The 26,281-nt window shown below is 40.1% G+C and overlaps 1 protein-coding gene across 1 annotated transcript; it reads left to right on the plus strand.

Annotated features, from left to right (window-relative positions):
- On the plus strand, positions 1-26,028 carry LOC111657411 (uncharacterized protein C14orf132). The gene is made up of 2 exons (XM_023409577.2): positions 1-409; positions 23,754-26,028. Exons 1-2 carry the CDS (start codon positions 383-385, stop codon positions 23,988-23,990), a joined length of 264 nt encoding a protein of 87 aa, XP_023265345.1. The 5' UTR covers positions 1-382; the 3' UTR covers positions 23,991-26,028.
- Positions 26,029-26,281: the final 253 nt, after the last annotated feature.

Raw genomic sequence — 26,281 nt, forward strand, 5'->3', positions numbered from 1 at the left:
TGCACCTCCTTCCTTATATGTGACAGTCCAGCTCCACAGCCTCCTCCACTGCCACTAACTCTCTCTCCTTCTCTCTCGCTCTCTGTCTCACTGTCTCCCATCCACATCTCTTCATTCCTCCGTCAGCTCCGCTTCTGTTCCGGCTTTTTGTTTGTTTTATATTCCTTCATTTTCTCACCCTCCCTCGTTTTCTGTTGATTCTTCATCCTTCGACATGCTCCTCACGTGAAGTCTGCCAACTTGCACAGCCGGTGTTATCAGTAAAAAAACAAAAAAACAAGGCAAATGCTCTTTCGGGGAATAAGAGAAAAAGCCACACACGTTTGCATCCTTCACTGAACGGAGCAGCAGCAGCAGCAGCAGCAACAGCAGCAGCAGCAGCATGGATCTGTCTTTCATGGCCGCGCAGGTGAGTATCTCTCTTCCAGTTTCCTTCACTGATTCATGGCTTGTCCGAACTTTTTAGAAATACATTGTGGCCATTGATGCCATGGGCGTGGCCGGTCAACAAGTTCATGTGGCGCTTTGACAATTGAAGACCGTAAGAACGACTGAACACTGTTGCTCATGAGAGACAACGTCATATTTTTATGATTTCCCTGCTGGAACAAAAACCAATGGATATTCCCACAGTACTGCTAAAAGGACTGGAACTGCGTGTGTGGTACATTGCTGTACTTAAGGTGATATTACCTGTGGTAGTCCTTTAGTGATGTAGTTGTCCTTTTAAAGTTTAGATCATAAGGTCCGACTTGAACATACTGTACAGAAACTGAGATTGACAAAAACACAATTTAAATTTTAAACTTCACAATATTATTTATTTTGTTTTATTTTAGTTGGATACATTGAACCATCCAGTTCAATTGGACCAAGACATGGTGGCATATTGTGTTACTTGGGCAGATGCTCAGTTGTGATGGTTTCCATAGTGATACATTTAAATATGTTACACTCAATTGATTTTGGCTTCATATGTATCTGTTTCACACACATGTGGTTTGTTTTCATTAGGGGCTCTGGTATTCTGCTCCCCTCTCTCAGTGTCTGGCTGCTTATGGTTTGTCTGGTGACATCTACTTTGCCTTTTTGTGCGCAGCTGCTATTAAAAGGGTTTATAGCATTATCTTTGCTGCCAATGGCTGTTATGCAGACCAGTCTCAGCCAAATCTTTTTAGGACCCCTAAATAGAAATGCATTAGACCATGGAGCCATCTGAGAATATATTTTTGTTTAGTACAACTTGATTAAAAGAGAGGTGGAGCAATACGAGAGAGCATGAAACCTGAACTCAAATCAGCCAGCATTTTTCACTCTTAACTTTTAGTGAGATTTAAAAAAAAAAAAAAAAAAATGTGTAATGGTGATACAACATCTTCAAGGATGTTATGTCCTCACTTGTGTTTTTTAAAAACTTTGGCTCTGTAGCAGTGCACAGGAGCCAGACTTGCAGCTAATGACGAAGCACAGCGGAGGAGGCGGAATACTCTCAGCCTGTTAGAGATGCTGTGGGGAGTCAGTTACTCATATTCATGATGGCTTAATACCACAGTCAAACCACTAAGCTGGAGCATTGGGGCCTTGGTTTATATGAAGGAACTTTCCTCTGCCCTCACTGTGCACAGCAATGCAAGAAGCTAAACATAATGTAGTTCCAATGAAAGGTCAAACACTGACCTTTCAAATTCTTCTGGGAACAATGAAAAACACAACTGGACAAGAAATTTAATGACAGTTATTACAGCTCAAACAATGAGATACCACCAACAAGAGTTAGACCAAAGGCTCTGTAAAATGACTTAGTGCAGCAACAGGGAAACTAAATATAGACTGTGACATTAGTTACAGTGTCACTCAAGTATAACCAATCAAAAACAACATTAAGTCCAGATAGGAAACTATAACACAGTAATTAATCTCATGAACGTTCATGTAACATTTCGAGCTGAAACAATTAGTTGATTAATTGATTGGGAGAATGACAGAAAATTAATCTCACATCAAAACTGTGGATGATTAATCATTTGAGTCATTTCTCAACAAAAATACTTTTATCCAGCTTCTCAATTATGAATATTTTCTGGATTTCTTAGTCTCCTGTGATAGGAAACGGAACATTTTTCGGATTTGGACTGTTGATCAGTGAAAACAAGACATTTGAGGATATCGTCTTGGGGTCTGAAATACTGTGATGGACATTTTTCATTATTTGCCATCATATAATAGACAACACTGAAAATACGCCTTAGTAGACTAGAGTTAAAGTGAAGAGGAAAATAACTGACAGTTAGCCCTTACTGTGATTTAACAGTTACAATGTTGTTGACAGCACAGTGGCTAACTTGGTTAGCAATGAGCTGTTTGCAGAAAAGCTATATATTACTAGCTAACAAATCACAAATAAGGTAGAATAAAATAGTGCCTTTAGATAATGTACCAACAAGAGCATTTGGAGAGTAGATAAAAGATTTGCATTGTCACTGGTCTGACAAAATGGTGGATGTAGTTCAAACTGTATACCGGTTGCTTCAAGTAATAAAATATTCAGCTGACGTTTTGTGGAGCAGAAATTTAGTTCAAGAAGTCATAACTTGTCTTAAAAAAGACACTGGTACGCTTCCAGTTCCCCATTATTCCATTACCATCCTTATTCACTCCTGCTTCTTCCAGTCCACCTTTTTCCCAGCATCCACGTACCTTCTCCACAGGAATGCAACCTCTTCAGAGAGCTAATGGCTAATTTGACGGAGGTGAAATTCATTCCAGTGCCCTGAGTCATTCTGTAATGGTGCCTGTGAATGAAGGCAGGGAAATGTCCCTGGAGTTTTGAAGATTGACTTCACAATGGATTATTTTTTGCCCATCCATCTCAGTGTAGCCCTGCCGCCTGCAAATCATTGGACCCTTCACCATCACTTTGTCTCTAAAAGATGACGGATGCTGCCATAACTGTTCTCTCCTAAAGACAGAGAAAGTTTTTAAAAGAAGTCCAACTCAGAGCAGCTGGTTACCGATTTTCTCCCCGAAGCAAAGGATGAAGAATGAGTAGTCTCGAGGATGTATTGGTCGTTATTGCTGCAGTGTAGTTGAAGAAAACATATGAACCTCGTTAGTGATATATTTGACATTCCTGTTGAAACTTAAGCTTTCATTTACCTGTGCACCACTCTACAGAATACCAATTCAAACTTGGAACATAATCGGCCATTGTTTTGCTGCATTTGTCCCTGTTCCTTTTTGTTGAAATAGATTTGTACGATATCATAGAAACATGCTAAATGGCCCTCTGCAGAACAATGTGCGCACTTTTGTGTGTGGTGACTGATTTGCATTTGCCAGCGATGCCTCACTGGTTTGAAATGAAAGAGGGCATACTTCATTAGGCTGAAAGTGGTGGCATCCTCAAGCCTAGCAAAACATGGATTAATAGTTGACAATCACAATGAAGCTCCTGAATACTAAGCTGCAGGCAATGAGGCGATTTTGTTCTCTATCTTTTTAGATACACCGAATTTAACATTTTTGTTCCATACAACTTCGCTCAGCTCTTTAGATATGGATATTCAGATTTATTCTCAACTTGTCCTCGCTTATGAATTTCCTTCGTCAGACCAACAACTGAAGGTTAATCACATTGTGTGCATCTTTTTAACTTGTGCAGGCACAGGCTGTGACTGTCGGAATGACTAAAATGGCAGATGTTAAGCCAATGTGTTCCCCAGTTACTAACTGATGTTAAGGTCAAGTTTGATGTGTTGCAGACAGGCTCCAGAGCCATCCTGGGAATTTTGCCAGTCTCAGACTTGCATCAGCAGACAGATCTGCAACACAAGGCAGCAAAGCCCTTAAGGCTCTGCCTATCCAATACACAGTGACCCACTGGCCTTGGCCTTTTACTCATTTTTGGATGGATACATGAGTATGCATGCACAGACCCTTTTTTAGAATATGTGCTATGGTTAACATTTGATCCCATGTGTGAGAAAAGGGCACAAAAGGAAGAGAGCTCTGTGTTTATTTTATTTCCTTTTCATTGCTTTCATGTCTGGACGGTTAACTCATAAATGAGACACTAGAGGTCGTTCTCCATATTCTCAATTCAGATGTTTAGTCTTTTTTATGACAGGCCATCAGCATTTCTCATTGCTCAATTACTTATTCAGTGAAGACGTGGCTCTGAGTCATTCTACCTGACAGGGTTGTCCATCTCCTCTCATGTTCGAGAGTACAGACGACAGTGAAAGGATGAGGATGGGAGGGGTGGGGGGAGAGCGGTTGACAGCCTTAACACAAACAAAGCCATCTGTATTTATCCGCAGCACCAGAAACTTCAGATCAGGAGCAGACAGGACTGGCAGATATGCTTTGGATTACCTTGGTGCCAAATGATAGGACAGACATAAGTGCCAGAAAGTCAATACAATCAGAGTAGATGATATAAGTTTGTAGATGTGTTTAAATGCATTGTTTTAATGCAACCAACTCTCATGCTGATTAAAACTGGCATTTATTTGTAATGTGCAGAATGATTACAGCTAGTTCAATCATAAAAATAGTAAAATAAAACAAGACGACCAAATTTAGTGGGATGTACGTGGCATAAGATCAGAGAAAGACTGCATCACCACCCCACGATATGAAGCTGGATATGGAAATGTGAGTAGAGTAGTTCACACATGAGATTATTTTCCTATTAAACACAGTTTTCCAAATGGCAGCCATCACAAGCTCTATATCAAGACCATCTTTGTTCTCAATTGCATTAAAAATTCAATTATGTAATCATATAATCTTGCTGTGCATTCTTCACGCCCAAACTGTCCCTTTAAAAGAAAGAAAAAACACAAAGATCTCATGGTCGCTATAGTGGTGGCTTATTTGAAGAGTGTAATAATGGCACAACACCAGCCTTTTCATCTCAAGGAGCTGATTTGCCTTCTGGTCTTTTGTCTGCTGTTTTCAGCAATTGGTTTTATATGAAAGCTGTAGGCTAGAGATAGTGAAAACTTGCAATAGCCCCAATTTTCAGTCTTCTTCTACTTTTATTACCCTGCTGGGCTGTAAACGGACCGAAGGAATAACTATCACCACAAATCAATTAGAAGAAGGTGTAAGCTCAGGGAAAAAAAAAAAAAAAAATCAATGCTTTAAACAGATGAAAAAACAGGTGAATCTGGCTTTGTTGGGTCTTATTTCTATTTTTAGCAGCTTTCCAAGAAGCGCTATTTGAAGATTTGAAGCCTTTTCATCTCAGTGCCTTTCACACGTTTTATCTGCACATTCAGTCTTATAAATCACACAAAAGTTGACAGAATAATGTGAACAATCAAACAACAATGACTGAAGTAGTTTTTTTTGTGTGTGTGTGTGTGTTTCTGTGTGTGTGATTGTATGATTTCATGCAGGAGCATTCATAGACATTAAAAAGCACATCATGTCAATGAGGAACACGTACAGAAAGCCTTACAGTAAAATGAAGATGTAACCCTGCTTGACACATCTCCATTAATAGATGATTTTCACTGCAGAGTTGAAGGAGATGTCAGGCCCCTCACAGCAGGGCCACTTCATAGTTTACTCTCACTTGATGGATGTACCTCATGTAGGGAGAACGCAGAATGCACGGGAGGCATGGGCATTTACAACAAACACAATGTACTCTATTTTGGTAGGAGGTTTGCTCTGGCTGACTGATTTTTATGTCATCCTCCCCATAATCAAACCAAAGAGTCATTAAAATAAATAGCAGTTTATGTTTTCTAGCTGTTGCTGATGGTGGAGAGAGTCACTGCGGTTGCACGAGCTTGTGCTAAATGAGCAACACCAGGCTCAGTCTCATCCTGTTACAGTGAGAAATCTTCATGCTCTCAGTAAGACAATTGACCAGACAACATGGAATTGCAGATCTCTGTAATTGGCTCTGATCACTCTTGAAGCCGGTGCCAAATAGTTTTGTAACCGACTAACTACTTGCTAAACCCCTCCTCCGAACAGCAATTTTCCAGTCGTAGCTTAGCAACCATAAGCAGGCACAGCAGGTCCATCAAGCTTCAGATTTCTCTGCATGTTGAAGTGGTTTGCATGGGGCTGTATTAAGATAAATGCTCAGTTTATAAAGATTTTGGAGGATTAGTCTTCTCCAAAGTAAGCCACAAAAGTTTGTGGTGAAAAAAATGTCCGGCTAACTAGCTCAGTACCTACAGCAACAACCCACCGTTACTTCCAAGTCTGGAGGCATTTCAAACTACATCATTTTGTGGGGTTACAGGTTATGATACAAAACAATTGTATTGTTTCTCCACTGTGCAGGAGCCAATCCTGGATGCTACTGTATCAGAGTTAATGTGAACATTAGTGGCTCTGTCCTGCTTTTTATTGGATGTGGGGAATTCAACACCCCAAAGAGCCAAACTCAATATCTGAGATAGCATTAAGTTGAAAAAACAAATTGGTTAGCCCATTCCTAAAAGCCTTTCTCTTGCAACAAATATGAGCAATATAGCTTAAATCTATTATCTGTCTTGCTTGCCCAGGTTCTTTAGACTAAGCAAGGTTATGTTTAAATAAAATAATGGTCTAAATGTTGAGGATGCTAACGTTTTGCTTGTGACATGCAGCTTTAGCCTCACTGTTTTTGCACAATGTGCATATTTACAGATTTCATAAAAGGATTCAGACGGTAATGTTCGCTAAACATTTGAGTGAAGACAGCACTTTCAACCAGCTCACAGAGTTACAATATCTTAACTAGCTTCCTAGCTATAGCTGATGAAATCTGCTGACATCAGTTGTCATGTCAGCCAGAAAAACTAACAGTTGCATGCTAGAAATGAGAATCTGTGTCTGTCTACCTCTTTCTGAAATCAAGGACCCATAACTTGATGCTAAATCTTCCCCTCCATTATCACTGCAACTGCGTAGCCTACAGGCTACGTGAGAATGGATAGTTTGACAAGTGTACCCAAGGGAGGCGGGGCTTAGTTAACTGTCAATAACTGGTTGGAGACAGTTGACGAAATCCAGTGATTGATGAAAATAATGTGAATCAGCTCACACATTACCGTGCATAATTTCCCCGGGTCGCCATGCCATCTCATCTTACAACATGTTTGCACTGTAAACATCTCCCAGCTGTTTTGCACCTGAAATGAGTGATTGCATATTGAAAGAAGACCTAGGGAGAATGAAAGGGAGACTTAATGGACTGTGACAGCCAAGTATGAAGTAATAACATCTTTCCCTGATAGACCTAACCCCCTAACTGCATGATGCTTCCTATATAACTGTGCTTGTGATATTCAGTAGGCATGAATTATGTATTTCTACATAAATAATCTATTCTCCACCCATCCTGAGATAATTTCAAAGCAGCTCCGTCCCTTGTATTGATATGTTTCAGAATAAAATTGAGCTATGATTTGGGGTAAGACTTTGATAAATATTACCTCACCCTGTTCATCATGAAAATAAGCTCCACGCTGACATTTTTGCCATTAAGGCTCACATAAAATGCAAATCTGAATTCAGCTCATTAGCTGTTCTTTTGATGAATGGAAACAGGTGGAAATTATGAAGAGTTAAACAGTGGGCGGCTGCGTTGCTTTGGTGAAGGCTGCAGAAATGCTGAATGGCGGCAGCTGATTACACACTATCAAGGAGGAAGGAGAGATAAATTATGATTGTAGTTAAACATCACCATGGCTGCTGTCATTTATGGGGATCGTTGTGTATTTTTGGAATCGTTAGCATGCTAAACATAAAGTAGTAAAACTATACAAGTGTGTTATGTAGTGAGTCTCCAGCACAACTTTTCCAGTTTGCCAGGAGATGTCAGTTTTTCATCCCTGGGTGCAATTTCATTAAATCACCCCTGTGAGTACAAACAGAAATAGTCAAGTTAGAATGATTTCTTTTTGGTTTGAACACAAATTACATATTTTTAAAGGGATTTCATTGTTTTCCAGTTACAGTTTTTGGACAACAGAATGCCTGGTTCATTTTGTTTGTGTCTTTCGAGCTTCAAAACCCTAGCGACCTCAGACAATGCTTCTGTAATAATACGATTTGATAATAATAACACCAACGGCAAAACTGGGTTTTGATTTGATCCATTTCATTCAACCTCACTCTTTGAGTCTGACCTTGGGTTCGGCCAAAGAAAGCTGCCCTGAAACCAAAGACTTCATAGACAGACAGGTCTTTCTTTCCCTTCTCACTCACCTCTTGTTCACTCTGCAAAGAAGCTGAGGTTGTCGCACATAATGTACCTTCACTGCCCAAAAAAATACTGTTACCCTGAGACAAAAATCCTTGTTTAGAGTCCAGAGCAGCACTAAAGGTTTCAGTGACAATCTCAGCGTGTAGCCACAGCTCAAGAACAACCTGATGATAACAGTACGGCATCTAATTATCCCGCATTATGTGACACCCTTCCTATTAGAAATCAATTACTGTATTTCAGTTTCATGGCTCATTTGGGTCACATGCCATCTGATTATTCAGGCTACAAATGGACTAGTTTCAATTTTCCTGCTGATGTACTTTGCAAAAAGTAAATCACATCCCTCCTCTGTTCTTTACTACAACGTGTTGCCGATGCTGTCTGCAAATAGCTCCCTGACATTTTACATCATCAGCTTTACAGCAGCTATTTTTGTCAGACAGTAGTAGCCAAGCCTCGGTTAATGCCTATGTTTTATATGAAGCACATCTGACTGTGACCTCCTCGTTTCGGGTGCATGCAACTTTAATGCCCAGATGATGAATCAGGCACTTACAGTATAGTCAGCTGTATTACGTATGGAAATCATTTGGAATGCGGGCTGGTATGCATGAGGGGTGGAGAAGTAGACCAACTTTGATTTTTCTTAAAATTATGAATTTTTTATGACCACTGCAAGGAGTTGTGAATCGATTCACAGCCAAAGCTTAAAGCTTTTCTTTGCAGTTGCTGTGATGTATTTAAGCTAAATACCCTGGTGTTGCATTCAACAAAGATTTAGTCTCAAGCACCAATCTCAGTAGTGCATATGGATCCACGGTCTCTCTGTTGCTGTTGTGTTTCACTGTTCTGCCCCCAAGCTAGTTACAGGAGCAGCAAACACCACGTTACATCATGAGTTTTTCCATCATGATTTCAGGCATTTTGTTCCAGTAAAAACGACTGAGCAATTATTAAGCTTCTCCATCTTGCAACCTGTAGTGCAACACAACAATCTGGTGTGCAGCATGTACATCACATATCCATTTGGGCTTACAGCTACTCTGTAAGCATTACACAGCCCCTACAGGGTCGATGCTGTGAAGGATTACCATTTACCTACCCATGTGTAAAGAAACATTCAAAGGCTTGTATCATTTGGAAACGATGATGTTGTTTATTGCAGCAATTAGTAATCAAAGACTGTGAACATGTTTTAATTGATTAATTTCACACCTGAGAGTCTTGTTCGCTTTTATGTGATGCTCCCAGCATCCACACAAACACACACACATGACCACGCAAGGATCCATGTTTATGCCCACCTCGTGATATATATCCATCTCAGAGAGTGAAAGGCACAGAAATCCAATTATTTATAGCAGTGATTTATGGACAGATGGCCCAAAACAGTAAATACAGCTCCTTAAAGTACAGGTGTGTGTGTGTGTGTGTGTGTGTGTGTGTGTGTGTGTGTGTGTAATCAGATGAATAATTTTTCTTTACAATGCAATAACTCACATATTATGATTACGTTGTTGTGTACATGTATTGTCACGTTATTTATTAACAAACAAACACGTTTTCCTTGATGCCTGATACTGTTCACTCACATTTACACAAATACAGACTGTAAGAATCATATTAACACAGGACTGAGGACTTGCAGAGCGAGGGAGCCCTTCTGAACTGTTACAGTAGCTGAAAACACTGTACTGTAACTAGGCCAACATGGCACACGCGTGACAAATTCATCACACCCCCCCCCCACACACACACACACACACAGGGGAAACGCATACAGCAACCATTCATAAATGCTGATGCCAACCTGCAGTATCATATACTCTACAGTTGTATTTACAGTGGCCATGTAAGTTTTCACATCGAGTACTGATTGTAGAAATACACACAAATACTATATTAAATTGGGTAAAGCAGAAGAAACAATATTTAGACTGAAGGAACATCATAGGGGATCTTATGCAATTCAGTACTATATACAGAATGTATTGTATACCAATGGAAAACAAACCGAGAGGTGTTATAGTATGACTTCATGCAGACTTGCAAGTAACTCACTAATTGGACAGTCACACAACGCTTCACTGACCCATATGTGTTACGGTTAACCCTAATCCTTTGGTTGGTCTGCTTTAGTTCCACACTACATAAACATCACTACAGTCAGCTTGGAGCTGTAGCTTGACCCACACTTTCAGGTTATCATCTCGGCCCAGTTGTTTAGTCCACACCAGAATTTGATTGACAGCCGTCTCACTGGCCCACATGAGCAAAAAAGTTAGTTTTAACTGTACCAAAAAGGGGTGAGGTGTGAAACACCCAGACTATACTGTTTTTGCAGTTAGTATACAAGAAATCAATGCAGCCTTGGTTGTGTAGTAACAGGACAGACAAACTGCAAATTTTCAAAAGACAAGTGTTTTCAAAGATTTATGACCTATGTTTTTGTTTTTCCAAGATCTTCCTTGAGCTGTTGCTCCACCGCCGCCGCCTCCTCCTCCCATTCCTTTGTGCATTGCACTGAGACAAGCTGTTTTTAGTATGCATATTTACTTTCAAGTAAGCTTAATTTAGTCTCTTTTCCATTATGATAACAGAACAGACCTACTCAAAACCTGATCAGAATTAGTATGGAAGTGGGCTACAAGTTCTTATCGTGAGAGAGGATAATTAATCATGTTTCTCCATGAGATTGGCAGTTTGTGACAGCAGTAGGCAAGCATTTACACAAGAGAGGCCCACAACAAGGTAAAAATAATTGTAAAAGGTGCTTTTATATGTAAGAAATACAAAGAGTTAAAAAACAGGCAATGGAACCTCTCAGGAATTGAAACATGTTAGTGTTGGCACAGAGGAGTGTGCAGCACTAGAGGAGGGTCGCAGAGCAGGCTGACACATGGTGAACAACAAGAAAGGCTGCAGGGTTTGGCTGATCAGAAAAGTGAGGTGGGATTTTCATTAATAACATGCTGCACTTACAGTAATCTACTCTGGTGAGACATTCCACACTTACAAGACGATAACAGTATAAAAAGAAGAGTGGAGAAAGTTTTCTGATTGTGCTTAATGAGAGTGCTTTTTTTTTTATTTTATTTTTTTAGGTCTACTAAAAAGGTTTTCTTAGCATTTGAATCAAGTTTGTGTTTTTGGAACTTATTAAAACATGTCAGACTATACCTCTAATAAACAATTTCAAACACTATGCACCAAGCAACACTGCAAGCACTTTAATGATGTCTGTATACAGTACGTGTCCCTGCTACATGCATACTGCATGCAGTGTATACGAGCAACGGAGAGGAATTCCTTCTATCGCTAATGAATAACTCCTGCTACCTTTCACTCACATCTCCCAGTGGAGTTATTTTACAGTAAGGTATAGCAATATAAGTGGCTGTGGTTAAGAGCGTCAGTCAATGTAAATATATAATGGTATGCAAGGAATACATATCACTTTAATTTCTGTATTCCACAGCTAATGAGACAGGGCAGAGATATGTGAACACAAATTATCCAGAGAAAGACGCTGATGAAGATGAAGCAGATGCTGTAACACAGAGTGATTTAGATTTACTTTAGCACCACGGCCATACATATTACATACAGGCCATAGGAGGGTGCAAGACACAACTGTGAAGCCTCTATATTAGGGGTCTCAAACTCAACTTACCTAGGGGCCGCTGGAGGTAGAGTCTGGGTGAGGCTGGGCTGCATCAAGTATTCTACAAAAAAAGTACAACTGATCCAATATTCTCAATCTTAACAAGTCAGAACATGCTATTTTCCCTCCACTCGGTGACCCAAACATGTTACAAGTGACCAATTGGTAATTCGTGTTGTTGTCACGAGCCTGAGCTACGGTAACCCACAAGTGTTAAAAAAATATAAAACGCCCAGATGCATGTGAGAAAAAAAGCGCAGGCCGCACTAACACAAAGCTTTGATTTCAGGCAGGGGGCCACAAAATATTGTTCCGGGGGCCGCAATTGGCCCGAGGGCCATGAGTCTGAGACCCCTGCTCTATATGGTCCCTGTGACAGAGAATTACAGCAAGATGAGAAAAGAAAAAGAAGTGAAGAGCCAAAGGAGTTTTTTGAGAAAATACAGTATGATACTGGATATGACTCAGACAGGAGAGGAGGGGAGTGAGTGAGGTGGTTTACTTCTGGAGGAGATGACTTTTCAGCCCACATGAGATGAGCAGTGAGTATGGCAGCCTCAGGGAGGCAGCAGAAAAGATTTGAGACCAGTGATGACGAGGTCAGAGCAGAGAGAGCTAAAAGAGATGGTAGATGGCAAAGTGAGGTCTGGCATCTGGGACTAAAACCATGACCCGGAGGCTCGGTTGGACATGGAGGGGTGAGCACAGATCTCTCCTCAGCTTCTTAGGGTTTTGAAGTGAGAGAAGTGACATGAGGTGGATTTGAGGAGGTGGAAGTCAATGTACTTTGTTGATACTGCTGATACTGTTCCCTCTGCAATACTTTAAACAGTGAGCAATACATAAATTGAATAAAATTGTACTTTTAGCTCTCTACCAACACCGTGTCGATATAAGTAGAACTTAATGCAATTGAACTCTTCAAACAACAGCTTTCATCTTTACCAATACTAAACCAGAGGAAATGCATATCAACTAGATGGTGAAAATATTCAGTCAAGCACATGACAGTTTTAGCATCATAAAAGCTGTTGGATATATTCACCCTTTGCTTCTTTAGCTGTGACAGTGGATTAATCTCCCCACCCCAAGCAGGAGGCATCTCTGTGCTGAAACTCGCTTTTGATGATGTTAGAAATGTTTCTATCCTACAAGTGACACAGTTGAAAAATATTTTTTTTCAAAAAGAATGTTGCTTATCCACAGATGATGGCCCATGTGGCCAGTGATTAAGAGTGAGAATTATCAAAATGTGGCAGTTTAATGGCCAAAAAAAACCCAACAAAAGATAAAAGTCGATGGTTGAGATGAAAAGGAGAGCTTTTCATTTCCAGAGTGGCTGACCATGGGAGCGATTTGCACGACGTCACAATTTGTCATAATCATTATCTCTACTAATGATTACTTAGAAATGTGGTTGAATGAAAGATACACATGAGAGCAGGACAGTGCGGAACTATGAATCACATAGCTAGAGTGGCCCTGAGGAAAAGCTACTCGTCATCATCTCTTAGAAAGAGGCAAAGGCGTTTCTTCATTTCATTGCCGTCTGCCTTGCACTTTAGAGATCAAAGTAGATTGGGGTCCTTCTGCAGCCGCTGTACAGAGCAGGGCCACCCCACCCCCGCTACTGCACCTCACCCCCAAGTCTTACATGAGTGGAGATTCAATTAAGGGCTTCCATCTCTATGCCTGAAATTTCTATATTGCACAGTGAATGAGCAGGCATGGATGGAGCCGTAGGGGCGGCTGACACCAGTAACAGATACACTGAGAAGGTTGTGGGGTCCCCCCCCTTCACTAAGGCAGCGATCTTACACAACTTGTGTGCAATACTTTTATTTTCAATTCTGCATGATCTAAAGAATCTATTGAATTTCAAAAGACTGCATCTGAGTGTGCCACTCTCCCCTCGATACTTTGATGTCTGCCTGCAAGCTAGCACTTCACAAAAAGAAGTCTGCTTTTCTTTTTACTTAATTTGTTTGAAGCCTGAACACACAAGAGAAATGACTCAAGGTGCCACTAAACATGAAAAGCCCAACGAGAAGGCAAGTTCGCCAATTTCTTTTAAAAAAAAAAAAAAAAGGTGTTGGTTTGGTTTTGTGACCTTGACTGTCTGTTTGCATTGGTTCGTATGGTTTTAAAGCAGCCAGCTTTAAAACCAACCCGGTTTGTCACGGCTCAGCTCGAGTGAGGTCAAAGAGGCGGAGACCTTTAACGAGTTGCAACTTAAAATGGGTGCAAAAGAAAAACCAAATGTAGCAAACAAACAGACAAAAAGGTGGTAGCTGGGGGGGGACAAACAGAGACAGACAGGCTGCCACATGCTCTTGTAGTGTAATGGGTAACCAGCACAGGTGCGCTGAATCTCCCTGATCACCATTAGCTCCGCCCTCAGGCTTCTGCAGGGAGAGACTGCACAGAGAATAGACCTTTGTGTGCTGCTTCACTGGCAAGGTGAAGCAGAACATCGAAATGCAACAGAGCCGCCGAGTCGCTCTCTGCTTACATGACCGTTTGCGTGTGTCTTGGCTCAAGGGGGGAGCTTGTTCAAAAGTCCTCCAGCGTGGCCCATCATAACTGCAACAAGCCGCCGCTCGCTGAAGAGGCGTCATGTGACTCTACTGGGTGCGTTTTAATTGAAATTGCTCACAATGTAAAATACATGAGGAAGCTCTGCTGTGTGTGTTAGCTATAGCATGACGTGTTCTTTGGTGTAAACTTTACCATAAAACACATGCTGCACATAATCCACTTTATACATATTTAAAATATCTGCTCGAATGAACAATGAAGAAGCCTTGGCTTTGGTGAAAAGCAAATTTTGAAAAGTATCTTGAAATGAAGACATGAATGGTTAATTCATCAAGTTCAAATATTCAAAATAAAGTGTATTAATGTATTTCAGTGCAGGTTTTGAACAACCCTTCCATAATCTGTGATCTGAGCTTCTTAATTCCTTGTTTTGGGGGCAAAGCAGGGTGCTGTCAGTGCATTTTCTGGTAGATTAAAGAAAAAAAAAAAGAAATAATCCAGACTTCTTGTCAGGATGTGAAAGTCTTTTAACTTTCCAGCTCCACTTATTCCTCATCCTCCGTCAGAGGACTAAACACGACAGTTGTCATGTTTAGTTTTAGGATTTCTTTCTTTATTCCCGTGTGAACTGAGTCTTTGCAGCTTGGGGAGTCACAGACCAAAGCACTGCAGACTCAGACATACACTTGTGTATCAGGAATCAGACACTGGGACAAAAGGACATTTACAGTTGCCAGATGTGTCAGACACACACACGCAGTCTTTTTTCCTGTTATTTACTTTTTAATTGATTCTTGTTACAACAGATGCAGTGATGGTCTGGCACTGCATCTCAGTGATCATCTGGCAGGAATAATAAATCACTCTTTGTTTCTGGTGGATTTTAATGTTTCATAGCTGATGAATTTAGTTTCATCACATAGTTCAAGTCATCACGCAACTGGTAATTAGAGTAGCAGCATATATGAGTAAGTAACAGTCCCAGATGTGAACATGCATTATTTCCTCCACTTGTCAAAGAAGTGTTTTTTCAAGCCTTTATTCTTTATTCATATTTTCTGTGTAGATACTGTACAAAAATCCATCACACTGAGGCCAGGAACACCACTGAAGAAAAAAATGTATCATTCATGATGTCAAAGAAGTATAATAAACTTTCTTCTATGCTGCAGAATTTCCATTGAGCTGACAGATCGACCAGGGTGTCAAAGCGAGGATCACTTGGGCTACACTTATTCAATTGAGTTATAAGATTTATTAAAACATGCTGCTGGGCTGCTGAGACCGGGAAAATCAATGAAAGCACAGCTGTAAATCTGACCAGCAGGAATCAGGCCTGAAACTAGAGGTCTCACCACTTTTGCCCGGGTGAACAAGCCTCTGTAAAACCTCTGTAAATCTCCCTCCAGATTTAAGGCATGACTAGGTCAATATGCTACAGTGTAGTATGGTACAGGCCAAATCTATTGTTTTCGCTGTGGCTGCTATTGTATAGAAGGAGTGGCTACTTTTCTTCTGCTGGCCACTACACATCAGAGATTAATCCTCTGATTTTTTTCAATACTGTGTAATCCTATTTAATTTCCCTCGTATGTTGTGACATGAATTGAATGTTCTGACATTTTTTACCCTCCCTCAGGGAAATTTGAGGTGAGGTAACTTTTTACAGCTTGAAAAAAAAAGAAAAGAAAAAGAAACAAGACAGCCAAAAATATGCGGCAAAGTTTGAATGTAAAGAGTTTAAACTAACTGTCAGAATCATAGGATGAAGGCAGTCGCAGTGGAAATGTTTTCCTTTTTTTTTGCATTTAAACTACCAGAAGTATCTGAATTATTAATTTGGATAATCAAGAGGATCAACTCAAAAATACTGGATTATTTAAATTTGTGTGTTTTTCTGTAGGACGTTTTTTTGCAATGTGCAGTACTCTGGAGATTCGCTTTGTGCACTATTTTAGCTGAGAGCTCAAAGATCCCAGCAAAAGGAAAACATCACTCCTGTCACTTCTATTTACCATCATACTTTTTCTTTTTATTTGAGAGTGAGATGTGCTCCATACAGTTCCCACAAAAGTAGTGTTGATGGCATGTGGACTACTCTCTGCTAACAATCCCACAATGTACTGTGATGCACCACAGCGGTCAGTGACAATGCAACACAACAAGGATTCATTCTCCTTATTGTGGTCGTTGGACAGTTAAGTATTTTTCAATGTGGGTTAAATGAGAAGTGCAAGTTCAGACATGTTCAGCAGAGTGGTGATTGAGCACTGAGACAGTGAGACGCCAATGAGCTCGTCAGAACAACAAGTCACATCTGTGTGCAATTAAATCCTGCGTGTGTGCGTGTGTGTGTGTGTGTGTGTGTGTTTCAGTAGCTGCTGCAGGAATATCCACAGTGTACTGCTCTCAGCTCGCAGACAAAAGCTCTGTTTATACAGGATCTTCTCCTGACAGTTTGACAGGTCACAGTAGGAAAAGCACAGGTGAAATTGATGATGGTTGAATTCCATTTAGCTGCTTTGTTTTCAGGGTCCTGGTATGGTGCATGATGAGTCATTGTCTCACTGTTGTGGCTCAGTGGGACAGAGCTATCATCACCGTTATCACTAACACCTGTGCATTCCCTGCTATGACAAGTCAAAATGTCTGCTGTGAAACAGACCTATTAACTTTTAAGTGTGTTGTAAAATATTTTCATGGCTCACAGACAATTCACAGAAAAGTGTGACAGTCTTGAAATGTGCTGTATTTGTCACTCAAGCTTGTTTTATTTTTAAATAACTGAGTCATTGCAATACATGGTTTTCAAAAAAAAATAAAAGCTTCAAAAATGGGGCCAACATGCATGAACCACATTTTATTTCTCTGAGACAGTGGAGTCTTATGACAAAAGAGAAATGGCCGAAGTACTAACACTACTGTGCAAGCTGTAAAATTTTTCCATCTTAGAGAGAGTAAAAGGCAAGTAATGTCTTTAAAAAAGCATTTCTCTCAAATATACCAAACAGGGGGAACTGTTTTTCTAGGAGCTGTGGGTTTTGTTTTGTTCATATCGAAGCCAAATAAACCCAGAAGCAAAAAGTTGTTCGAATCAGTACTTTTCAGAGTCGACAGCACTCTCTTTTAAAGTGCAGTCTTGTGTGATGAAAACAAAAAGTCAGATGGGCGTCCTGCAAAACTCAGGGTGACATCATGTGGAGACAAAAGCTAAGCCCCGAGATGCATTGTGAGAGCATCACCTGTCCAGACAGTCCTGTAGTCAATAGAGCAGAAATAGCTGTGACAGTTGAGAAAATCAACAGCTGTGCGTTTTACATCGATTGTGCGTGCGATGTCAAGCACAAAGTCCATTGTTTACACTGCAGGGATCCGCCTCTGCGCCTGTTTTCTCCAATACACTCTGTTTTCTCCGCCCTGAAGTTTGTTCTTCACAAGGACACGAGTATCGACTTAGATTTTAGAATGACCTCATATTGTCCCTGGGTGCAGAAAACCAACTTGTTCTGTCTTATATTGTCCTAACAGCCATGCTTGAGTGCTTTTGTGCTTAGGTATATGTTTTGGTTTGTCTGCTACCCAAACACATTTATTTGGGTTTTGCGTGTTTGTTCCAAAGCCATTTCACTGAATACTTTCCTGGTGGCGACATCCCACGGGAGGCAATTACAGACCATTCTATTTCACAATTACTGTGATCATCCGTGTAGGATGGCCCGGCTCTAGGAACAGCTGGGACGAATAAATCAAAGCTGTGAGGGCAGAGCAGGTGGAGTCGTACAGTGAGATGATCTTCGCTGCGTCATCTGCCGTAGATTGGGGTTTTGCTGTGTGTGTGTGTGTGTGTGCTGTCTCTTATACACATCTAAGGCGTGGGATATGCAACTCAGGAGATTCCTCATATTCTGCTATTGGAAAGTTATTTTTAGTTGTATTCTTTCATTTCACTCATTTAATATACCAAATACAATCGTCCACTTGAAGTAAACCACAAAAAAAAGTAACAGCTGATTTTTCACTTCCCTTAACCTCCTAAGACCCGAACTCTATTCTTTGCTATTTAGGCTGATTGGGACCTGAGAAAAATGATGTCCACATATGAGGACATTAGTTTTAAATTTCGATTACAGAGTGGCAGTATAATATCCTCATATGTGGTCACCAGGCCCTTGTTGAGAAAAAGATAGTATTGTGGTCTAGAGAACCCAAAATGTGAGGTCCACATATGTGGACGCCAGGTCCTAGGAGGTTAAGTGATATCTAGCCAAACAGATAGCTGCACTGAGAGTTCTTTCACCACATTAGTACAGTGGAGTGGACCATGTCATGCTGCTCAGAGAAGTGAAAAATTCAGTGGCTACATGTCGTTGCAACAACAATGTCCTGTTGCTTTGAATAATCCAGAGATCTTGCTCTCAGTAGCTTTAATTTTAACCACCTTCTTCCCATAAAGCATCACCGTTAATGTTCTTCGAACTTTTATCGTCAGCGTACGCGTTCATTTTTTCTTTAACCCTAATCCTTTATGGGGATTGTTAGTCTACTGACATTTACAGAAATTGGTAGTATCTTTAAGTGCGTCCACGCTGAGCCTGTTAAATTTGTGATGTATCTTTAACTCTTTGTCTAAACCCCCCCACCCTGAAACCATCTCCTCCAAAAATTTGCTTTTAAAAGAGTTCAGAACTTTAAATAAATTTCTATGCGATCACTCATCTTAAATGTTGTTATACAGCTGCTGTCATTAACCTGTATTTATATTCATTTTGTTGATCATCTAATAATGATTTGGTTAGCTGTCATTCCCACTCCTTACCAGAAGATGGCTGTGATGTGCAGTTTTGTTGTTTGCCAATAAGTGAAAAGAACATAGTTTTCAAATCAAAACAACGTTTTAAAAGATGTAGACATAGTCTCATATGTGCGTCTATCTGGCTTTATCATATTCACAGCTTGACTCACTAATCACTTACAACTGATCAGAAGACGCTGGTAAAGTCTGTTTTAAAAATTTTGGATAGAGACATAAAATGTAGGTCATCTTAAATGTGTTATTTAATCTAAAGTTAAAGAATCACCTCGCTCACTCTTGGTTACATTCTCGCATTTAAATCATGCAGCAGAATCTGCACTGCATCAGCCAACTGGTTCGCACTCAGAGTAAAAAAAATAGTCCCTTTTGCAGTGTATTTATTTTTTTGGAATACACAAGAGAAGCACAAACTCTTTGGCTGACGCCTTATCCTTTCTGCTTGTTACTCCTCTGTATAATAAAAGAATAAAGACTGTAAGTGTGAGCTGGTTTAACTTCAGTTTGAATCCAAAGATGTATAAAAAGAAAAGCTATTTTGTAGGACGACTTGGGAAATTAAATCGCTTTCATCTTTGCAAGAGGAATACTTTTAATTTAGTGTTTAGTTTGTGTGGTCAGGAAGCTCAGTTTTAACACTGAAATTAAGTGCCAAGCTGTTGAAGTGGTCGCTGAACCCATTTAGTTGACTTTAATGTTGGAGGTGAACGTCTACAGTTTCCGGGAAACTTTGGTGGGCAATATAACTTTATTTCTGAATTCATTCATCCATATATGTCAATAAGTATGGCTTTTCCTGGCAGTAATTCATAGGGGATGACCATCATTGCCCGCATAAGTGCTCAGATGCTTTGGGGCGCCTCTTTTTGAGGTCGCTATTTCCCTCTGTTCCATTAGTGCTAAACCGCTTACAGCGCTAACCTCGTGTGCATGATCCATGTGGGAGCTGCAGGCTTGGATGAATGGATACGGGAGCATCCCAGGAAAAATGATGATATACTGACATGTTATCGGAACACCTATCTCCATGTATATACACAGGCACACCATCGCTGCCAAAAATAGTAAACAGGGCAATCAAATATTTAGATTCAGGCTTACTACCGGATTATTTTTGCACACACTCCCAGTATCCACTTCATTTTATCCGGTACACTTCCCCATTTATGCAAACAGCTCACTCCTTTGGACAATGAGTTACTTATAAATAAAACATAAATATCAAGAATGCAGACAGGGTTGAGAGCTTCAGTTATCGTCCGACTGAACGTCAGATTAGGCAAGATGCAGCTTTGAATACAGCATGAGGCTTGCAACATAGTTGTGTCTGGAGATAGTGTGGTGATAAAAGTAAAAGAAAGAAAAGAAAAGAAATCAAATCAGTAGCATGTTGATGAGAGAGGTCAGAGGAGCTCCTTCAAAGTGACAAGTAGACAAAACTGATTTTTCCAGCCTTTCCATAGAGATCAATGCAGGCAGTGTGTCGGGAAAATAAAATTGGAATTGGCCCAGTGCAACTTTCTTCAGGAGTTCAGAACTGCAGGGTAGTTTAAATATTAAATATAAATGTTGTTTTCTTTATTGTTGTATTAGTTAATAGGTTATATTATTCATTGTGTCATGCACATAAAGTCACCCAGCCCAAAGAATATAACTTATTACGATGCAAAGACGTTTGTCTCCTCTCCCGAGCTCTATTAATGAAATCAACCACTAAAAGGTCCCTTATTTCCTGCTTTATATCATCATCTATCCAGAAGAACTTAAAAGAAATGAAGGGCATTTTACCAAAGAGTGTAGCCCTTAAACGATCACATAATGAGCAGTAACATGCCAATCTCACCTAAATAGAGAGACACATAGGACGTAAGACCTGTTGACAATCCAGTGCAATATACATTTTAAAAATGCAAAAATCTTTGCACGGTTTCTTTTGAAGGTTACTTCACGTAAATGTGTGTGAAGATTTCAGTGATTATTCCGGTCAAAGGTGATAATGTTAAAATATTGTACAGCGTGGTATTTTTTTCAGTGACATCTACAGTATTTATGTTTGTACTCCTAAACATATCTATGTCAGTGCATGTTAATAGAAAAATATAATACATATATGCTATTTTGGATATTGTCAGATATATTTATGTATTTGCTATATTATTGAGTCCCACTCTTTGGGAGTTTTCATTGTTCTTGAATTGGTAATTGTTTTGGCATGTTTATATCCCTGTGTGAGTTGGACAGTGGTTCCCATTTTTACGTATTTTGACCTGAGCAAGGTCCAAGTTGTCCATTTAAATAAATTGGTTGTTCAGAGTCGCTGTGTAGATGTTCGCATCATTGTATCTTCTCATGTGATGCTGATTTCCGATCAGCCTATAGCACCAATATGTGATGGGCATATAACAGAAAAAAAGAGATGTTAAAGATGGATGAGAGATACTCATGAGATGCTGTGGCAGGAGGAGTCAGCAGATGCAGCGACTGAGTGGGGGGCAGGGAGACCCAGGTTGGTGGACTTCATGCATGCCTGTCTGCCTCCATCATGCTCATGTGAACAGCAGGCGCGCCACAGGATGTGTCATGTCATTATTCACCACCAGGGGCCAATGAGCAAAGAGCAGCAGGATGTTTCTAAACAGTGTTTTCCCCGTGTGAGGGAAGTCCTGAAGTGTGTGTGTGTGTATGTGTGTGTGTGTTTGTGTGCGCGTTAACATCCTTTTGCATTAGCCTGTTTGTACATTAGAGAGAGGGTGAGTGAGTGGGGGTGTGAGAGGGAGTGAAGGTGAGCAAATGAGCAAGCAAGAGAGAATTTCTGTGTATGTGAGAGCTCGACATCCCTCTGAGGTATTTATAGCATTGTTTTTCAGCTATCTTCAGCAGAGTCTGTTTTCCAGTCTGAGCGTGGTACGGGTCTCTCATGCATTTCTCAATCATATATCCTATGGAGACTCATGTAAAACACACACACACACACACACACACACACACACACACACACACACACACACACACATACACACACACACACGAAAGCATTCAGTTGCTTCTGCTCTAATGGCCAGCCTTCACAGGGCTCTGATTGTCCCAAGCAATAAATCATTTTCACTTGCAACATCTGAAATATTCATTCCATGTTAATCAAGCACTACTTCCTAAATACAGACACATGCAAAGACACACACACACAAATACACACATACACTATACATTCACTCAGCAGTGTGTGAGACAGACTGGGAGCCTGCATGTCTGCGGTGTGTGGGAAACCTTATAACCATTTTACTAATGATGTCGTGATGTAGTTGCCTCTCGTTTCTTTTAATACAGCACTCAAACTTGCTAATGCCCGATCTATAGGAACAAAGCTGACGTGCCATGAATGTCAGCAAAAGCAAGATTTTCATTGCATGTTTGACTCACTTCACCGGAACTGTGAAGTGTTTTTATCTGTTTTACTTTTCTAAATACCATGACCTGAATGACTGAGAATCCTCACAAGTGTAAAGTAAAAAAAAAAAAAGCAGTCATTGAAAAATAATAGCATTCACTGAAGTGAGACCAAGAGTCTACAGCCATGCTAAATACTAACGTCAACATGCTAACCATGCTAACATGCTGACATTGCATCTTAGTTTAGCATGGCACTAGATGATGTGAAGAGATCACCAAAGTTATTACCATTCATCCTGCATAAATGAGTGTGCCAAATTTCATTGCAATTCATCCAACAGTTGTTGAGACATTTCACTCAAAACCACAAATGTCAACCTCATTTTGGCGCAGTGAATTCATCTCAGAGTCAGCATCTGGGGACCATAAATGTCTTCTTAAATGGCAAACTGACCAGTGCTTGTTGAGATATTTCAGTCTAAACCAAAATGGTGGTCTGACCGACAGACAATCATTGTCATCCATTGAAAAGCATTTGTTTCTTAGAGGTGGCCTGTAGGGCCATAGTCCAGGACTGTAAGAATAATCAGGCCCAGAGTCAAAGCTCCCTCCCTCAGAGGCAACAAGACAGTCTTTAACATTTTACTTACTTTATTCATTTAGTTAGCTGTCAAAATGTATTCCTGAACATTTAGTTTAAATTGAGCGGTTCTGTCAGGGACATTCATCAGGTGCTGATAAACTTAAAAACAGCATAGTGTTTTCCAGGAAACATTATAGAGAATTATCAGGGAATTACAGATCCATAAAATAAAGCTTCACCACTTTATTTCCCAGCTTGAATGTTGTTTCGACAGCCTCTCCACACTTCAGGCAATGAAATTCTGACAAAAATTAAGGATTCAGTATTTTTCTATGAGTCTTATTGTAGTCACATTTAAATACGGTCTAAAAGCACCCACCATTTGTAATCATAGCTATGGCTCTAGTAGCCAGTGATTGGAAAAGCAGAATCTCCTGTGAAATGTGTCATCTTGTCTCCTCTTCAAACATACAGGTACAACTCTACCTGTGCTAAAACTGAAAGTATATTTTTAACTCTCTCCATTCTTTTCGCCCTTCACTCACAGATCCCAGTCATGACGGGAGCCTTCATGGACTCGTCACCCAATGACGACTACAGCGGCGAACACTCACTCTTCAACTCCTCGGCCAGCGTCCACGCCGCTGCCTCAGCCGCCTCGGTACAGGGCCAGCAGGATGAGTCGCAGTCCATGTCCAGTGACGCTATCTGGCTCTGGATCGCCATCGTCGCCACTATTGGAAACATAGTGGTGGTGGGTGTTGTCTACGCCTGCACTTTCTGATTCGCATATGCTTACAAAGACAAACTGGCACACATCCCGCTATTTTCTGGATCTCTGGACCCCTGAGTGAGGCCATGCTTTGCAGATATACGTCCTCTCTCTCTCTCTGGCTCCCTCTCTCTCTCTTTCTCTCTCTCCCTCGCACTTGGCTTTTGGATCAGTTTGAGCCCCTGAGGAGGGTGTGGAAGTTGTGATACTACACAATGATATAGACTACTATATTTCTTCATCAGAGGGAAAGACTGGGACTTGGCCGCATTTGTTGGCACCAAGTGATTTTGGGCACAACCAGAAGTTCGAGAAGAAGCTTTTGTGTAACAGCTCTTTAGTTAAAAACAGAAAAAACCGACCTGTGCTCTCAACCAAGAATCAAAAGGAACTTTTTCTCTTTTCAGCTTAAGTTTGTTTCCATGTTTCTCTTCAGACAACACCCTCACTTGTAATGCAGAGAGAAGAATGGAGATTAAATGGGGCTTAAGATTCGGGTTGATCCGGGCCATTTTAAACATGCACCAGATAGTTGCTAAGCAATTTAGACCAGTGCTGTTTAATTATGCGACTGAACAGAGATGGTGAATGTTAAAACATTTAGAAAGTACTGGGATTATTTTCATGTCAGGCAGCCCAAAGGGCCATGATGGTAGAGCTCATTTAAGGACTTATTTGTGGATGAAACATAGTATGGACACTGATCATTAGTATATATAGTATGTTTCTACACAATTTCACTGACAGGAAACTGAGAACAGGACAATAATTGACATCAAACTTGCTTTGATACACACTTAAAAGCTCATGAAAATGTTTTTCTGCAATGTTAACTCAATTACACATGATGAATGATGACCTTATAATTAGGTTTTGTGTAAAAGTCAGCCCCCTTTCAAATTAATGGTCTCATTGTCAAATTCCTAAAGTGATATCCACCAGGGATTATTAGAAAATCTAATTGTATTGTCATGATCTGTCCGGTTATGTATGAATATTATCTACAGATGTTAACAAAATAGAACTAGAAGCACAAATTAAATCAAACACATGTAGCCTTCTTTACTTGTTCACCTTCTGTAGTTGTTTTTTCTCAGTGAGTACAGCTTGTAAATTATTATTTTTTTCATCACGCAGAAAAATTACTGGCAGCAACAGAAGATGAAGATATAACAGATGTTAGGGCAGATGTGGGAAAATGCTAAATGTAGCCTATGTCTCCAGAAGTAATGTAACACTGACCAGATCTCTAGTGAACTTTGTGGTAAATGTATACCAATGTGAGTGGGGAGGTGATGCCTCCTGTGTCAAATGAAATTTAGTTTTTTATTAAGCTACTGTTCAGCGAATTATTTTTGTGTTACTGTCAAATCTAATTGGGAACAATAACTTTACTGTCAGTCTCAAGCATCAACCTGCATCCACAGATGCATATATATATATATATATATATATATATATATATATATATAGCTGGTAGAATTTGACTGCCAACTAATGTCTGTGCTTTGCTGACAAAGTTTTTTTCTTTCCTTTTTACGACAACGGGATAAAAATACTAATAATTTAGGGTTTTTTTCAAATGTGTGTTCAAAGTCAGCAAGTTGTTTTATCTGTCAACTGGTCTTTCTTTACCTGACTAACTGATCGATATATTTAGACAGACTGATCTATATATTTAGACAGACGCTTAGACAGAAGACTCTTTTTTTTTAGTAACAAATATTTCTCCTGGGATTTAGATGACAACATCAATGTGCTTAAGATTAAAGGATACCAACCTGTCTTGTAAACACCATATCTGTTCAAATGTTCATACACTGCAACAAACAATACTGGCTTATTGTATCAACTGTACCATGTAAGGAGAAGACACTAATCTCTTGTTATTATGAGTGTAAGTAGCCTATACGATGTTCAAAGACAGACTTTTCAAGCCTGTTATTTTTAATAAATGGTTGACGTAGAAATATTTAGACATGTTGTAAACCACATACACAACGCTCCTTTTGTAAAGACATGCTACTATTAAAATTTCTGTATCAATACACATTGGCTCTTTTATCAACAAACATTCATGTCCACTGAACCAGTTCATCAGGGCCCAAAGTGTCAGGTGAAGAATGATGCGCTGGGAGCACTGGTGGCTGAATGGAAACTTTTGGCTCACTCATCGTCTGTGTTTGATGATGCGAGAATGTGTCTAAGCGCCACGTTTTTTCCGCCTGAATCACCTGGCTTTGGTCCTGATGAAGCGAACCCACTGGCAGACATCAACGGTCGCTGCTGAGCATCAGGTGGGA

The sequence above is a fragment of the Seriola lalandi genome, unplaced genomic scaffold (genome assembly GCF_002814215.2).
Source record: "Seriola lalandi dorsalis isolate HSWRI2012SDOR001 ecotype SW California unplaced genomic scaffold, Sedor1 jcf7180002054398, whole genome shotgun sequence".
Taxonomy (NCBI): domain Eukaryota; kingdom Metazoa; phylum Chordata; class Actinopteri; order Carangiformes; family Carangidae; genus Seriola; species Seriola lalandi.